This window comes from Nyctibius grandis, chromosome 8 (genome assembly GCF_013368605.1).
Source record: "Nyctibius grandis isolate bNycGra1 chromosome 8, bNycGra1.pri, whole genome shotgun sequence".
NCBI lineage: Eukaryota > Metazoa > Chordata > Aves > Nyctibiiformes > Nyctibiidae > Nyctibius > Nyctibius grandis.
The window spans coordinates 42,576,004-42,594,348 of record NC_090665.1 but is presented as its reverse complement, the minus strand read 5'-3'; the positions used below and the strand labels follow the sequence as shown (position 1 = coordinate 42,594,348).

The following is an 18,345-nucleotide window of genomic DNA, read 5'->3' as shown; positions in this document are numbered from 1 at the left end:
AAACTATGGGGGCAGTTTTGTTTTCTTTAGTGGTACTGTGGCTTCTGGTTAGTTTACTCCTTTTAAAAATTTGACCGGCATCACCAGGATAAATCTAGCTCTTGTTGGTATTGTTCTGTGAATGTCCAAAGGTTGTTTAGGGTGGTAGGTGTTAAGAGTTTATAGTTTTCAACCATTTCTCATGGTCTAAGACCTTTTAACTACTATGACAAGGGGATCTAATGGGTAGTCTAGTCTTCAGTTTAAGAAGAGAAAACAAAGACTGAGTGCATCTTGGTAGGAAATTAAACTAATTTTTCAGTCTTACTGAAGACTGGAGGCACGCCGGTAGAAAAATGTGAGGAGGTATCTATTTTCGTATGCATGTGTGGTATTTCATGACATAGACACAGATGACTGACTTTTCTGCTAGTATTATTAGCTTTACAAGTTTTATCAGAAGTAAATATGCTGAAGAGAATATATTATAATATTTGAAGTTTTACTACTAGTTATACCTGAATAAAAATGCGTGCACACATCCATTCGATCACTGTATTCCATTTTTTTTCAACCAATCTACTTGGATGCTGCTGCCAACATCCTACTTTTTGTTACCTAAGCAATTGTTTCAGTCTCCCTGATTATACCTGGGAATTCTACAACTGTAAAATCAATTTCATGTCAGGGAACCCCAGATATATTACTTTCCTTTAACATCAGTGATTAAAAGAAAAAATAGTGATTCCGTGCAAGCACAAAAGCAATTGTTCAGATTTGAACCACCTAAAATTGTAGCCTATGATCAACATTTGTTCGTAAAGACAACTTTGAATTTTCAATAAGGCGGCAAACTAAAAGCATTCTGTTGAGATACTTGCATTTTCTACTCTTTTTTTTTTTTTTTTTTTCAGTCTGGCTATTTCTTATGGATTAATTCGAAAATGACTTCTTTTTTGTTTAATAACTTTAACGATACGAAGTTCAGCTCTCTTCCTTTGTTGCTAGGTAACACAACAGTGGATGAGCTAATGATGAGGCTGATGGCTGCAATGGAGATCTTCAGTGCCCAGCAGCAGGAAGACATAAAGGATGAGGTGAGTGTTGAAAGTTACTGTAGATATCTGCTGGCTTCCACAAATCACTGGGGATGCAAAATTAACCAGGTGTTTCTTTATCCAGTGAAGCTGGGTATGATGTGTGTTAGTGTCTCTCTCATCATCAGAAATAAAATATGTTAAGTCTCCTTTGTGTATTTTTTTGGGTCTCTCAAAAAACCTTCTTATTAGTCTTGTCATTTTCAGTTTATTTCCTTTTTCTGAATATTAGTCATGAGTAACTGTTTACATTTACAGTGGTATTATAGAGCTTAATATGCTCATACAAGGAAACGACAAACAGATTTTTCCCCAATGACCAGCTCCAAGTCATAGGTAGAGAACAAAAATAGATTGATATATCTTAAATGTGTAAGTTTAAGAGGGGATTGAAAAGCAACCTTAACCAGCACTACACCAGCACTGAATTCAGAACAACACAGAATGGGTAAGTGATGACAAGACTTTTCAAACACAGTGTTTCAATTACACAGAAGTAGACACAGGGAGATACACAGTTGAAAGATGTTTATCTGTTACTCTATAAATAGAGAGTGACATTTTGAAGTAATGAAGTACTTAGGAATTTGTAATAATAGGTGTGTTGCCATTCAAGATTATTCTTATCCTGTTGTATAGACATTGATTGACAATAATTCACTGAACACATTCTTCACATTTAAATCTGGTATCTCATTAGTATGAGATTTACTGATATGGTTATAATAATACGAAGGCACGGTATCTGCACAATATCTGTAGTTCATTTTTTCTTCTTTATTTTATGGTACCTGTAATTCATTGGTAAAGAAATTGACTTTAATTTTGTTAATACTGAACACAAATTTTAATATGAGGATTACAACAAAAATCCAAGGCACAATATAACTGATTTTTTTTATTGCATTTTAACAGGAATGTGTCGTGTATGGGGTTTTTTTAATGCTTTAATAAGAAGGTAAAATTTGCATCACAGATGAGTTCCAAGAAAGGTTCAGAAATGAAAACTATAAAAGCTGATAGAAAAGAAGAAAACAGAAAAAAAGAAAAGCATATAAAGGCAGAGAGATAAGAGCAAATAAGGGGCAGGAGAAGGAACTAGAAGTAGGAGTGATAGGATTGGAACAGAGGAAGGAACAGGAGACCAGAACAGCTGTCCAGAGCAGGGGACATCAGTATTTAGGAGAGAAGAAGGTGGGGACAGGTGAGACCTGTCCTAAGAGGATAAAACCAAGTGGGTTTGCAACTGAGAAATGTCTGGGTGCAAAGGAGACAAAGCTTAAAGAAAGAGAAGACTCGATAGCCTTGAGGCTATGATCACAGAACCGGGAACTGGCTTCTGTATCCTGAGCTGCTGTCGGTCCTTTGCTGGATGGCCAAGAACAGTGACAGTCCAGTAACCTGTGTCCCCATGGTGGTGATACGGATGTCTCCTGACTTCTTACTCAAGTGCTCTACCTATGTAGGGAGAATGGAAAATTAATTTTTATACATTCCTCTAAAACCTACCTTTCTCCAAGTCTTCTGTAGTCTTTTCTCACATTTCCTTTTGGTTTTCTGTCACTGAGCACCAGTGACATTTCTACCCCAATGGGAGTTTTTTCTGACATGCTTTGACATTCAGAAAACTAATGGCAAATTTCATAAACTTTGGGGGCAGGTTTCCAGATGCTGTGGGTTCTATACACGAATAGGGTATTTACTTATACCTTGGCTGCACTTGTTACAAGCACACAGAAAAGGTGATCTTCGGACACTTGCCTTTGAAGCAGGAAGTTTAAAAACAAAAAATAACATCGCTTTATGAAATTACTATTCCAGAGAGGGAGTATTTGACAAGCAGGCTGTACTCAATAGAGGACTTTAGCCTGAAAAATAAATATTGTCTTTTTGTGGTTTGCTACATAACATGTAGCTTTCTTGTAAGTCTTGTACTTGACAACTTCAAGTGTTCAAACATCAACACCTTTTCTTTTTTAAGATCTTATTGCAGTTGGTGCAATTTTTTCCCAAATATTACAACACCAAACAGGATACAGAGTCCGGTTTCTGTTACTGTTTTCTTAATAGCAACAATAAGTCATTGTAAAACCACAAGAAGATAAGCAGAAAATTCCTTTGTGTTTTAAAAAGAGAAGTCATCGATATAGCTTTGCTGTAAACAGAAGTGTGTGTGAGAGAGAAACAGAACTGGAAACACTTGCAAATAACAGCATGAAGTCATTAATGAGCCAGTTTACGCAGATGAACCTTCTCCGCTTTGGATTTTTAACTTGCATGCACATGAAAGCTTCCACCGCAGCTGTTACCTGATGGTGTTCAGCGCAGCATGTTTCGCAGTGCCCTCTGATGGTTATTGCGGGGCAGGATGGCTCTTGCCACTGCCAGCTCATGGTGCAGGTGTCCGCTGTGACGCTGGCCGGAGCTGCTCAGGCATCGCCTCACGGTCAGTTCCCTGTCACTGATCATCGACTGATCCTGTAGGCAGGATGCTCAGAACAACCTTGCTGGCTCATCTCACCTGACCCAAGTGAGTCACTTCATTAGCTGGTGGTAATAGTATGGTTAGCTAAATCCTGGGCTTTTGTATCCATGTATTAGTAAAATTCACTGGTGTAGCCTCATAAAATTTTAATCAGGCAAATTTTGGGGCATATTTCTGTAGTGTCAAGTGCTGAAGTACTGTCACTTAACCAGCAATTGGATTTAATTTTTAGATTTGTATATTGTGTTTGATTAAACTTTTTCTTACATAAAAGCTTTTTTCTACATTTTCTTTCTCCAAAGAAATACCTTAGAAACACTGAGATGCATATGTGTACTCATAGTAATCCAACGTACCTGTCTTGAGGTACAGTGGTGTGTAATTTAGGCACCCGTTTTCTCTCCCAAGCTTTCTTAAAGGGAGATCAATCTGCTGTCCTATTCTTCTCCCTGCCCCTCCAAGGCTCCTCAGTCCATCATGAACCCCTGGGCCTGTTGATTGCTGCCTGTCAGCTGTGTTGACCAGATGACGTTTTGGAAACCTCATGTCTCTTTCGGACCACACTGTTGACGTGCCATTGTAGATATGTGGTCTAGCTGTCATGTGGTCTGTTTTTATAAGTTTGCTACTTAAATTGCCATAGTAACAAGCCACAAATAATAAAATATGATCAGCAGTGTACTGACGTTGTGCTCTTGTGGCACTTCTGGTAAGAAGTGGCCAATGGATAATGAAATGGTGGGTTCAGTGGCATCAACAGCAGCAAGGCTAGTTGGCCGGGGGACAGTCCCACCCTTGTCAGTGCAGTCAGGTCTAGGGTCTGAAGTCCAGCCTCACGCTGTGTATGCAGAATTACTCCGAGGCTACACTAATGATTTCATACCTCTATGGACATATTTTCCTTTTCTAACCATGTTTTCTCCTCTGGCCCACACTACGGATGTTGATACCTCAACTGCTGTTCAGGCAGTGGGGTTGGGGATTTTTGCAAAGGGGAAATAAATGCCACTAAGGAGTTTCTCCTGTAAGCGAAAGAGGGTATCAGAGCAGGGACAACCGGCCTCTGCCACTGTTGATCAAGGTGCGAACTGAGATTTTTCGGGGACTGGCTTTGAAAAGAGCGCGTAGTATCAGTTCCTCTTAAGTGTCAGTGCCTGGTGCTGGACTTAGGAAAACAAATAATAATTGTAAAATATTGTGCGCCCTGGAATGTCCATTTTTAAACACGCTGTTAGCTTGCTTACTTGAACTGGATAGTTAAATAATCATCTCAGCATGACGTGATGGGCCCAAATAGATCCGAGTTAGTTCCTTTGTGAGATTAATGTGAAGAGATACGTGATTAAATCCTGGCATTACAGCCCAACACACCTGTTCTGGGCCGATCCTGAGCATTTTTTCTCCATTGCCTGAGGAGGAGGCTTCTCAAAGGATTACAGTAACACTTTTTGACAAGCTTATACAGGGTGGAGTTTCCATGTAATGACAGGGCTCATTTGATGATGTCTCAGTAATGCATTCTTTTTATTTTTGCTGTCAACATTTATTACTGTAGAAGCATTGACTGTTACACAGCTGGTCCAACTTGTCCACATTTAAGTAACAGTAGGTCTCTCATCGTGTTTATTTTTGTCGTTACACAACACTAGCACTCCTGCTCTCGGATTAGACTTCAAGGTGGAATTGTAATACCCACAGTTGCTTCAAAAACCTTCTTATTTTTACAAATAACAATTAAAACCTTCAATTCACTTTATGTCTGCTGACAGACTGTTTTCTTCAGTGTAAAAGAGAGATACTGAAGAATTTTGAAACTGGAAAAACTGTTGTAAACAGACTCTGAAGATAAGCTGTGGAAAAATGTAGACCTGCAGAGTCACCGTCTTTGCTCTCTGATCTTAGGTGACATCTCTTATTCCTAGATACTGCTACAGCGTGAGAAAAATGTAGGTCCTTCCTGACCAATATCTGGATGTGGATTTAAAAAAATACGTAAAAGGAAACAAAAGCTCCAAAACAGCAACATAAATTCACCTTCTTTTCCCTGCCACAGCTCTTTGTAAAAGTACGCTTGTGCGTCCATCCCAGCACTCTCTTGTGTTAGGTGGGGCTTTATTGGCCAAGTGTTATTTTCATAACTTTGCAGTAAGAAGCCTGGTATCACCATGTCTTTCTCCTCTTCTGCCTCGCTGCTGTCAAATGTAAGGGATTTCCTTCTTTTTTTTGATAGAATAATTTAACAGTTTTAGCTTCCACCATCTTTTCTCTTCCTTCTTCCAAAGAGAGATCTCAGAACCACAAAGGAAGCTAAAGAGGATCAGTCCTAGTGTGTTTTCTCCTAATCTGTGGTCTGTTCATCTTTTCCTCATTCAGACGGGTTGCTTTTCTCCACTCCTTTCCTGCAGTTGTGTTCTCCAGTTAGAGGATGGCCTAGGTGCTTCCATGAGCTGTGCAGGAAACGTCTGCAATTTCTGTTCAGGCACTGAAGCTCACATTAAAATTAGTAGAAATTAAGCATCTGAGTACCTTTGATAATCTGTGTTCCATCTAACACTGTCATGTGTATCATGGTATATAGTATTTCCACAACAGGAGGTTATGAGAATAAATACATGAAATTCATTAAATTCCAAAGCGCAAAAGCATTATGGTGATGACAGCCATCTAACGAAGATTGTGATTTAACCCCTCAAAAAATCCAATTAGCACATTTACTAATTATTACTAGTTATAACTAATTAAACTACAGTAATCAAAATTTATTTGATTAAATTCTCCAACTTTGTATTTGTAATATGATAGCACCCCAAACAATGGGTTTCCCACTGTGCACTTCACTGCACTGCCACACCAGCAGATACGAGTGCCACCTTTGAGACTTTACGGCCTATTTTGAAGTTTGACAAAAGGCAAGGTAACGGCAGAGGAAAGAAAAGATAAAAAGAAAATATCTTTAGTTCAGGTGGCTTTTCGGCTATATGTGTCGATGGCTCCAGCCACTGAATATTCGCTTAGTTTCTCTTAGGAAGCAGCAGCTTTCCCTGCTCTACAGCCCAGCTGGGTAGATGTTGTAGACTGGCTGGCTCGTTTCCCATGTCGCTGCAGGACTGCTTCTTGAAGGTTTGGGGTTTGTTTTCTTTCTTGTCACTTCAGGTAATTCCCAAAAACCACTATCTGGAACTGGGCTTTCAGCCTTCGACAGAGACAGGCAGGATCCTCCGGTGGTTCTCCGTTGTTCTGCCCCCTCGCCCTGCCCCGTCCTGCCTCCTCACCAGAGGTTCTGTCACCGCAGAAATGTTCATTTGCTTTGTCTTCATCGTTCTCATATGCCCAACACATTCTGTGTACACTTTTCTTCTATATATTCCCCATCATGTATGTTTAAGTTATACAATGTACAAGTCTGTCACCTTAGTGAGTCAAATTAATGTCTTTCTTGCACTGGTTTGTTTGGACAAAGGGGTGTTTCTCTTTAACGCTCCCATGAATAGCCTTAAGCACTTGCAGTTTTTCATTTTAGGAGTGGTTCAGTGAAATGAACTGTCTTTCAGATAAGCATTCAACATTTGTAAATACACTTTTTTTTTTGTCTTTCTTGTAACAGCCATTTACTCACTGATGCTCTGAGAAATGTCTTCGGCTCATGGGTATCTTCTCAAGTTCCGTCTTGTCTGGTTTTACTTCACAGTAAAACTGATCCCAAAGGGTCATAGGGAATAAAGTATAACACATCTCCCTGAGACAAATCAGGTGCAAAGCTGATTCCTGGGGTTAAATAATTAAATCCTGCCTTCAGAAACAACAACAATAAATTTAAAAAAAAGCCCAGAAGGGCCAATGCTGACTTTTCCAGCAAAATAACCCATCCAAAAAGCCAAATGGATTGTGTATTTTTTTTCCTGTGTAATTTGCAGGAAAAGGGGGCATTGCTGTCTTAAATGCAGTGAGGAATCCCTCATTTCCATCATCCTGCATCTGAAAACACGTGCTATTAGGTGCTTCAGGGGTAACGTCAAGAAATGGTTTAGGGAATAATTATTGGAGAGAGTTATCCTAAATTTCTTAACCTTATCTGTAAGTTTTTCTTAATCTTGTAGCTCTGGATATTACTCAAGAGAAGGTTTTATCTGCTCCATTGTAACTATCTCATGAATGTAAGTGGTTACTGTTTTTATTATAACTTTGTAATATGCATGATAGCAAAGAAAATTCATAGCTGAAGAATATATTCTGTGGATAAATGCAATTTTTTTAAAGTAGCAACTTTCCATTGAATAAATGTCCCCCCTATTGTTGCATTGTCAAAATGGGAAAGCAGAGATCTGTGACTTTTTCCCTTTAAGGAGCAAAGGAGAGTTGTCTCCTCATCTCATGCCCAAAACCCCTGGGTTGCGGATGGTTTATATTCACACCAGCCTTTGGTTGCTGCTGTGGAATTCAGAAATGCTGAGGGTAACCTCCATTTCTGATGATGGCTTTGAAAGCGACCTGGGATAAGCCGTTGTCTGCTCACACCTTGGTTTCTTGAAAAAGGAAGATGGCAATTTTACCTTCATTGCAAAAGTATTGTGGAGATGCATTTACTGATGTTCAGGTGATGCTGCAATTTATGCAGAGTTTAACAGGAAAGCTGTCAGCTACCTCAGATTTTGTTAATATGTACTACTTATTTTTTTAATTATTAGTGCGATGAATGTTCTTTTTTTCTTCATGTGTTCTTTCTTAGTGCAATGAAAGATTCTCTGCAATCCATTTTCTTCTGCTTTTTCTGTCACCATTAGGAATTTTCTTTTGTTGCTTTTGGTAAACTTGAGTCATCCTCATACTTTGTATGGTTTCTCTGGAGGAAGAGATGACTAAAATAACAAACTGCATTACAAAAAGGAGAACTGCAGTGTCTAATGTTTAACATTTGTCTAAGGTGTAGCTCTGAACCAGAGAATATTATAATTTTGCCATAGTCTCCGTAGAGGAGGTGGTTCCTGTAGAGTGTGAGCAGTATTAACAAAACACAGAAGTGGGTACAAGGAGACATTTCACAAGATTACATCTGCTTCTTACCTAAAGAAATCTGCATTCCAGATCTGATTTTAAGGTCTGTTTCAGTAAGAGCAGTATTGTTTCAATGTGGTATAAAGCTCGGTGACATGGTCATTTACTCTTAGATGTGGCTCACATATTTCTATGAGGACCAGGCAGTCGTGCGTAGTAATTCTTCACATTCCTGACATCTTTTTCGTAATCCACTTTTAGGACGATGATAACTGTGATGAATAGGGAGGAAAGCAATTTTTTTTTTTAAATGTCTGGAATATTCACGTTTAGATTCTTGTTGTAGAATCTATAGCATCAGTGGTTTTTTGCAGATATCATCCAGATTATATAAATTAAACCAATTTCAAAAATTGGTAAAAGCTCTCTTGGATAAAGCTCTTTGTAGTAAATGAATCCTGTGCTCATCAAAAGTAAAATCTAATAACTTCATGGAGTTTTCTAGACAGTTTGTAAAATGTAAAATAAAAGCCAGTACTCAATTTCTTATAACTCTGATTAGTGTATATTTTTGGAGTGAGTTTTTAACAATTTTTATGAATTTTTAGATGCTTACTTTTTGAGGGTTGTTTTTTTTTTGTAAACTTAACTATATGGTAACTGCTAGCAATCTTTGATGAAGGAAAGAGCCTGTAGTTGCAATAGTTGCATGTGATCTTCCTGTTTTCTCTCAAACATTATTGGACTTGTGTGACTTTTGAAATTCAGTTAGTGTGTGAAGTTAGTGTATGATATATGAAGTTGCAAAGCATGAAAGCTAAATAGACTCTCTGCAAAAGAATTCTTAATATTTTTTTTTTAATGCTCGTCCTCTTGCAGATTGCCTGAAATCTGTCTTCCTTTAGTAAGTTGGTTTGGGAAGATAGTTTTGTTTCTCACCATTCTACGATAAATTTATGGAGTGCTTATGGAAAGTCTCAGTATAAATAGTACAAACCCTTTTCCTTTACTCTTACATTCCATCTGTGAGAAGAGTTGGGAAAAACCTCTGTGTATTCAAGACGCTTTCCTCATTTTTGGATACATAAAGATGGGAGATGTTTAATTATTTCAACACCTCCTCTTCTCAGAAATGAAATATTAATGTAGGGTAGTTTCTGCTATCAGGTTTGAGTTAATTTTTGAAGGTATTCCATGAACATAGCACATAAAGCTTGTCAGGGTCCAGAGAAGCCAGGAGGTGAATGGGTTATTTGGTGGTTATTGTCCTTTCTGCGTTTTGCAAGAGTTACTTCTACTCATGTCTTAGCTTTGCTGAACAAAGCGATGGTTTCTCTATCTTCTGTGAATGAAATTTAGGACACACTGATTGTAGAATATTCTTGGGTCCTGTTTCTATAAGGAAGAAGAGTTTCCTCTAAAAAGATCTTGTTACTTTCCACCTGGAGGTTGTATACCTTTTCCTGCAATTTGTCCTTTCCTCTTGTGGTCACATGCTGCTTTAGAGCTTTTTAACCACATTAGAGTTTTGTTTGAGGAACATCCTGGCATGTTTGCATGACATGATAGTAACAGCTAACCCATGCTGCTCCCATTTAGAATTGAGTTTTTGCCAAGTAGTGAAGTTTTGGGGAGAAAATTGATCAGTTTGCAAAATGATGCCTTTCTGTGGAATAAACCTTGCAGATGATTGAAAAAATTAACATAATTCTTCAAAAAGCAGTAGGTAGCAGACTTTAATTTCTATGAAATACAGGGGACAGATTACCCCAGTGCAAGTGCTGTGTTACTGGTAACTACAGGTGACCGTGCTGAGCCCACCAGCAGTCTCACAGCTAAATCTTATTGATTTTTATGGGGACCAGTGCAGCCTCTGCAGGGCTCTGAGAGGATTATAAGGTGTAAAAGGAGCAAGCGCAGGGGAGCAGCCACTGCCTCTGGCTCCAGAGGCAGAGTACAAAGCTATTGATTGTACACTTTGCTTTATCAGACATCACCCCAGTGCAGTTATTCCAGCTTTTGGGGATATCCACTTCTTGATCCTCCACCGTATGGATGATGCCTCGCTTTGTCATTCCTGTATTTTTAGTAAACCCTTGGGGTTTTTTATGCTGTGATCGTTAATAAGGTACTTTGCTAGGTTTGCTGGTTTGAAGGTTGGCATGCTAACCTCGTGTTTCTTGGCTGCCTGCTTCTGTGTGTTTGAGACACTTCAGAGCAGGACTTGCTACTTTCCCATCTTTGTATGATATTCAGCACAATGTGAACTGAGGCCTCTGGATGATGTTTAATAGTCATGACCTTGGGTGGATCCTACTGAGGGTGTTTTTACCAAGGAAGGACCTGGGAGCAGGCCATCTCTCGCAGGACAAGCCATTAACTGCTGTCAGGCTGAGCGGAGAGCAAATTAAAACCCAGCCTCATCCTTTAAATCTCAGTCTGTCCTTCCCTATTACAAGACTGTCCAAATTGTTGGCTGCAGGAGTGAGATCCCTGCGAGATCCTCCCCAGCACCAGCCCACACGTACCCCTCCTGCGACCCCCTCCCTGCATGGCTGGCGCAGGAGGAGGCTGCACCGGCTACAGCCCCGATGAAGACAGCTGGGCAAGGAGCCTTGCTGCCAGATCCAGCCCTCAGGCTGGGCCTTGGACACGCCAGTCCATTACAGGGAGTTGAAACATAGCTTTGGGTAAGTCATAATTTTTAAAGCCGAGGTCGCCCTTGAGGCATTTCTGAAATCATTTCTCCTAGTGGTAGTTGGATGAGTAAGGCAGTCAACTATTTTGAAGTCACTGGGGTTAAGAAGTGCTGGTGAACATAAAGATATATATCGTATTGGTTCACTGTTTGCTGATATTTTTTTTTCTTTTCTTTCCTTTTTTTTTTTTTCTTTAGGATGAACGTGAAGCCAGAGAAAATGTGAAAAGAGAGCAGGATGAAGCGTACCGCATATCGCTGGAGGCGGACAGAGCGAAGGTACGTGCAGGGTAAAGTGATCGTATGAATGTCAGGACGGGAATCCCTCCACAGCTGGTGAAATCTCTCTGGTGCAGCAGACTGACAGCTTCAGTTCTGCTTTTACGATGAGATGGTTGCTGTTAGAGCCGTAATTGCCCTCAGTGGTTATGAAATGGCACTAGATACAGTCACTAGGAGTAGGCTTGACTACATCTTTTTGCTAAAGCAGTCGTGGCCCCACTTAATAATAGAAGTTGGGAAAGCAGTGATAGGAAAATCACTTAATAAATATCCTATTTCTTATATTAATTTCTACAGAAAAGTTGAGAAGTTTCTTTGCTTTTATATATTTAATGCACATCATTAAACACAGCTGTGGAAAGCAAGGTGATACATGTGTGATTACTCTTTGTGTTTATTAGAGGGAAGCACATGAGAGAGAAATGGCAGAGCAGTTTCGCTTGGAACAGATACGGAAAGAACAGGAGGAAGAACGTGAGGTGGGATGTTTTACCTTTTCTGACAACTTTTTGGATTCACGAAGGTTGTGGACATTGCAACTTTCATTCAACACACATTGCAACTTTAATTCAAAGTATACTTTTTCTGTGAACATCAATTTTTTTTAAATTAATTTCTTACCATATATATAAAAAACAAAGTGCAGATAAATAATTTTCATCCACTGTTTAATAGCTTTTCTGTTCTATCATCTGGGTCACAATTGCGTCATCTGGGTCTGAATAACAGCCAGATATGAGGGCTGCTAACAGGAGATCCATGAAATGAGCTCCATAAATGGTGGAATCTTTGGGAACCTCGAACCTTGTTTCTGCAGACGCTCCTTTTAAAAATATAATACCATGGAGCCCTTTCATTTCTTCCAGGCAGTAGCACAAAGCCTAGCTGCAATTCTGTTCAAACAAATTGCCAAATTTAATCTGGGAGACAAAACACTTTTTTTTAAAAAAAAAAAAAAAAAAAGAAGAAAAAAATTTCCAAAATCTAGAAAATTGGATTTATGGTACATTTCAAAATTTCTGAACAGCCTTCTACAGAATCTTCCTTAGAATGAAAATTGTGTTTAAACAAACACCTTACATCTCTAGGCCTATATAAGAAAACAGAAACCGTGTGCTGTGAAGAGTACTGTTCCTCGAACTTTGTTATTTTGTAGATTATCTTAGTTTTGTAGATTCTGAGGGTCCCAGTGCCTGTCAGAGATGGCTCCTGCAGCCTCTTCTAGGATCTAGGCTAGCTCCTGTCCTAGCTGTGTGTCTGTGTAGGTGTTTACATAAAGCACTGTGTACCCGAATTTACTTATATTAGTGACTTCCTCTTTTTTACCTCCTGGCAGATACAAAATATGGTAAAAAGGCTGAGGTACAGCCATGTTTCTTCCCCTGAAGTCCCAACACATTTCAAAGGATGAGTAGAATAGACTAGTCATTAAAATATTTCCATCTGTGAAGTTCTTGAAATATAAGTCCTTACAGAACTGCTGTGAAACACAGCTGGTAGTTAAAAAGGACTTTGAAACCCGTGGAAAGAATTTTCAAAATAAAAGTGATATTCACATATAAATGTCTTGACTGAAATCACAGTTGATTGGGGATTGTCCTTTGACTTCTAGGCATATAAGATTGTGTGAGCAAGTTGCTAATGAATACAAAGCGATATTAGCATCCCTATTGAATATGTATTTCCCGAGTATGTTTCCAGTATTCTATGAAATAGAAATAAAACACAAATATTAAAAATATTTATTCATTTATATAAAGTATCAGAGTTCCAATATTTTTGGTTGACTTAATATACCTTCTTTGCTTTGACTCTAATGAATTATGGAGATTTGAAATTTGGAATTATATTCTCATTTAATTCTCCACTTAGTTACAGTCCTTGGAACTCATGGAATCCTGATAAGTCACAGTCTTGCTTATTCCCCCCCTACACGTGACATTTCAGTCTTGTGTACTTTGCTGATGTATGAAAAAATTGCATTATATAACTGCAAAAAAGTTGGCTATGAACACATTTATTATTCCCAGAGATAAATCCAATAAACAAAATGTGTAAGCAATGCATTTGCATATATATATTTTGACCAAGGTAATTGCATTAAAAACACTGAACCATTTAAGCATTTAAGAACCTTTTAAACAGAAGCGCATTGTAAACACTAAATTCAGTCCAAGCAGTAGTATTCAATGGTTTGGGAAAGATGCAGTCCACTTCTTTCTTATCCTGCAGTATTTGATGACTTATTTAGCTCCTGTTGTTAACATAAGTCAATAATGGAAGCAAAAACACAACTGAAGGAGCAAGGCACATAACTGGACTGTGAGAATTGTGTCAAGAATAACTGTAAGGTGGCAATTCTGTGAGGTTAATAGCAATCGAACATAAATCAGTACTGTAGCAGTAACAGACCGTTGAGCAATCAGCTCACACTCAAATTCAAGTATGTTTTTATTTTTTTAAGTACTTTTGTATGCATAGAAACAATAATTAATTCTGCTTTATTATATCTGCTCCTGAACCTTTTCTGATACCTTGTCCTTTTGGAAATCGTTTTCCTCTACACAAAGGCTGCAAGACTGGTCCATGTTGTCCAAATATACCTGGGCTTCCCTGTTCTAATGTAGAGTGCAGTAATGAAAATAATAGGATCTGTTTGCTTAGTAGAACAAAAGGGATTTTAACAATAGTGTTTACTAACACTCCCCATTTTCAAGTATACAGATTACTTATACTGAATTGTTCTGCAACAGTGTTTACTTACAGAAGAGGCTTTATGTTCAGTTTGTATATTTAAAATCTGACTATTGAGCTATTCACATACTGAACATCTTTTTATCAACAGACTGAAATTGCCTGCTCAGGTCCAAGAGTTATTAATGTGATCCATCACGTTATTGTTTTCTGATTGGGTTTGCTGGTACAGAATATCCATTGTAAATTGCCATTTTATGTCAAAGCCTTGGAGACTAGTTACTTTGGGGAGCGACGCACTCTTTGCACAAAGAAAAGAGCTCTAATGAGCTACAGTTGTTTATTTTTCTATCATATAATTGATTGGGTTCAGTAAATAATGTAGCATCTGTTGTTATACAGTGTGGGGAAATGTCAAAACAGAAAGATAGTAAGCAGGTGGTTGAGAACGGAGAGAGAGAAAATTAAAATAGAATCTATTTAAAATATAATCTCATAGTAGATGAACAAAAATGAACTCAAGTTCTATGTATAAATATTTATACTGAGATATAATTTGCTCAGAGGTTTGTGTGTAAGAACTAAACTCTTCAAAAGCCATCGTAATCTTGCTTCTGCCCAGTCCTTACTCTTTAATGTAATCATCCTCCACCACTTTCTGCTACTAAATGACCTTGGGGAGGTTTTCAAAGGCACAAACTGCAACTGTGTATCTTTAACGTTCCTTGAAAACCTGGGTAAATCCATGCCTGACTCCCTCTTCAGTTTGGAAAATGGTCTTTCAGGAGTATTTTGGGGGAGGCAGTGTGATCATGCTGCTTTTTCCATTCATTGACATTCTCGCTAACTGCTGCCTTAAGTGAGGTGATGCTGTGACAAGGCTGCTTTCGAAGTATGATCTAATTTTTAACAGATACCAATGCCTGTCCCTGAGTACCGACAGCGCTCGGTACCCTCGAACATCAAGCCCACCTCCTTCAGCAGTCTAATACTAGATATCAATTAAAAAAAAAATTTCTGATCAAAGTATTAGTGTTGTAGTAGCTCCCAGAGGCAGAGGACAGAGAACACGGACTTGGCTCCTGCCCTTAAAATCTTGACAGCAGCAGCATACGCAGTGTTAGCAGGAAGGCAGGCATACACATTTTCACACGTGTAATGTCATTGCAATTTTGGGGCTCGTTTCATGCAAGTTGTTGCAGAAAATGTGCGTACCTGTGCTTGGAACCATCTTTCTGCAGATAATATTAATAATTGCTTGCTTTAAATCTTAAAGCTTCTATTTCTGTCCTCCCAGTTTTCCTCTTTGACCATTCCTACTTTTATATATACTCTATGTATTGAATGTACCTTCATGATATTTTTAATTATGTCTTTTAACAGTGTTTTAGTTTATTTATAGTAAATCTCCCGCATATATTTCTTTTTACTCTGAACTGCCACTCAGGGTCTTGTCTTTGCTGCAAATGGGTCAGTTATTCTGTACAAGAGGAAGGCAATTTGATAAGTGCATTTAAAGAAACACTTTTACTGCCGTTTAATTTGTACCCTTTAAAGAAGCAATTGGCCACTTGACAATTATTCTCTCATTCAATTTTTTTCCAAGGCTTTCTGCCAAATGATTAAATTACTTATCCCCATCATGCATTAACTGTAGACCTAATAATATGTGTTATAACGAAGGATTTATTTTAATTAGTTGTCTGGTGGGCTGTTATTAAGGAATGAATAAAAATTATTTTGTCATTGAGATATAAAGCACAGCTATGGCTCTGGAGCACTGGGGCACATCTTGAAGTTCTAGAAGAAATAAAAAGAAAAGCTTTCTCTCCGTCTGTTGCTAGCATTGCAACCTAAATGGTTATTTTCCCTTCCTCAGGCTATCAGGCTCTCTCTTGAGCAATCTTTGCCTCCCGAACCAAAAGAGGAGAGCACAGAGTCCGTCAGTAAACTGCGTATTCGGACACCCAGCGGAGAATTCTTTGAGCGACGTTTCCTGGCCAGCAGCAAGCTGCAGGTTGTCTTTGATTTTGTAGCTTCTAAGGGATATCCCTGGGAGGAGTACAAGCTGCTGGGCACCTTTCCAAGGAGAGATGTGAGTAAATGTGCCTTTCGGGAATAAATACCACTACTTCTTACTCTTGTATGTTAGATGACCAGTATGTTATAGCATCGGAGGTAAAAGATATGCCTGAATATGTTAGAGCACTGCCAAGCTCTGTGGCTGTAAGCAAGCTAGGTGCTAACCTACCAGTGCTATCATATGTTACTTACAGAATTGCGTTGCGAAATCTGTTTCCAGTGGCATTGTAAAAAATCCTCCATTTCTGAAACAAACAAGTTGTGGACGATATTCAATGATAGCTGCCCGAATATGGTGAGCCAGCATCGCTCACGTCCTGTTTTGAAGGAAGCCGCGTCGATATTAGTACGCTGTTTAGGTCTGTTACGGGCTGCTACTTCTGATCTTTCTGGTTTTGCAGTTTTGATGCAATTTTATGTTATAAGCAAGGAAGGCTCAGTGTCAGATAGTAAATGGTTATGAGCTAATCAGGACATTCTAATAAATTATTCATCCACCTGTTACATAATACCAGTAAATAATCATTTATATCTCCTACCTTCAAATTCTAATGATGTAACTGCTGTGACCGATTCTCAAAATCAATATTGCTTACTGCTTACAAAAGCCAATTAAATTCTGTTGATTTATCAATAGATATTTATGTGCTGGTTACTAAGTTTCTTAGAAAATATTACAAATTCACTTTCATTTCTTATTTAGCCATTATTACAGCAAAGGTAAAAGTCAGTGGGTCCAATTGTGCAGCAATTACCTGGGGCCCTGCATAAAAGGCGAAGGTAACGGGCACCACAGAGATGACAGTATAGAGCCAAGCAGGGAGGGGTGAAGTTCAGCAGCATTTTGGCCATACTGCCTCAGTATGGCAAACGAGCAGGGGCAGCTCTGGATCAGACGGGGTTTTGTTTGCTGCGGGCATCTCCAGGTGCCTGGTTAAGCCATTTTTCGTCAAAGGAGCTCAGTAACTTGGGTTACTTTTCCATTTTGTTTCCCATCACTGCCCCTCGAGGAAGTTCACTAGGAATAAGTCTCTGACGAGCATGTTTACTGTTTTGTAACAGATACCTCTTGCTTTATCGTCTTATTTGTAAGGACTCCAAAGGGGAAGAAAATAATGTCCTTAGCAAACATGCAGCCTCGAGAGTGGATGTGATTTCTGACCAATTTTTGGCAGAACTCGGTGAACAGGATTGTAGTGCTTACAGCTTTTCTTCCACCTTGTCTTATATTGAGAATCCTAATCAGTCAGACTGAAAAGCAGCATTTAAGAAATCTCATTAATCGCTAATTAACTTTAGTCCCTAAGCATGTAATATCATTTCCAGTGGAACCAAAGACTAGAAGTCATCTCTGTTTCTAGGATTACTGATCATTCAGTTTAATTGACAGAAGAAAAACAGTCTAAACAATGTTTTTGTGTTATTTTAAATATTCTGCAAGTCATACTCCCTACCTGTAACACATTTATGTCTTAGTACATATTTAACATAAAAAACCTACAAGTATATTACTCTAACTTTTTACATTTGTTTTGCACTTCAGACTGTTTCTGTACTTAATCACAACATCATCATTATTCATTTTAGTCCTCTGTGACAAAGTCAAAAATTGATCAGACAACTCACATAAGAACAAATTAAAAAAGGAGTAGAAAAGAAAAAAGGCCACTAAATTAGAACAGGCTGGTATTATCAGTACCTTTGTAAAACTGCCAGGGAGAAAATGCCGAGGCAAAGAAAGGAGAATTTAATGGCAGGATACGGAGCCGTTGGTCTGTCGCGTGGGAAGCAAAGACCCTGTCATCTTTTTTCTGTGATTCCAACCTAATAATGCTGTGTATGAGGAGTCACATAAATGATTCATGATGATTGACTGTGGCCATGTATGAATCCGGTTGCCATTGTGACCACCAGAGCTACAACAGACAAAAAATAATCCCCAGGGGTTTGCTAACCCTTGAGAACTATAAATGACATCTGCCATGTTCCCCAGGTTTGGAAAGCTGGAAGTGTGCAAATCCATAGACAGATGAAAA

At 38.7% G+C, this 18,345-nt stretch overlaps 1 protein-coding gene across 2 annotated transcripts in view; it reads left to right on the top strand.

Moving 5' to 3' along the window:
• Positions 1-18,345, top strand: part of FAF1 (Fas associated factor 1) — a 173,425-nt gene that overhangs the window by 141,569 nt on the left and 13,511 nt on the right. For both annotated transcript variants that reach the window (XM_068406641.1, XM_068406642.1), the window contains exons 15-18: positions 988-1,076; positions 11,450-11,530; positions 11,935-12,012; positions 16,107-16,322. In XM_068406641.1, the coding sequence (XP_068262742.1) occupies positions 988-1,076; positions 11,450-11,530; positions 11,935-12,012; positions 16,107-16,322 (464 nt within the window). The remainder of the gene's footprint in view (positions 1-987; positions 1,077-11,449; positions 11,531-11,934; positions 12,013-16,106; positions 16,323-18,345) is intronic.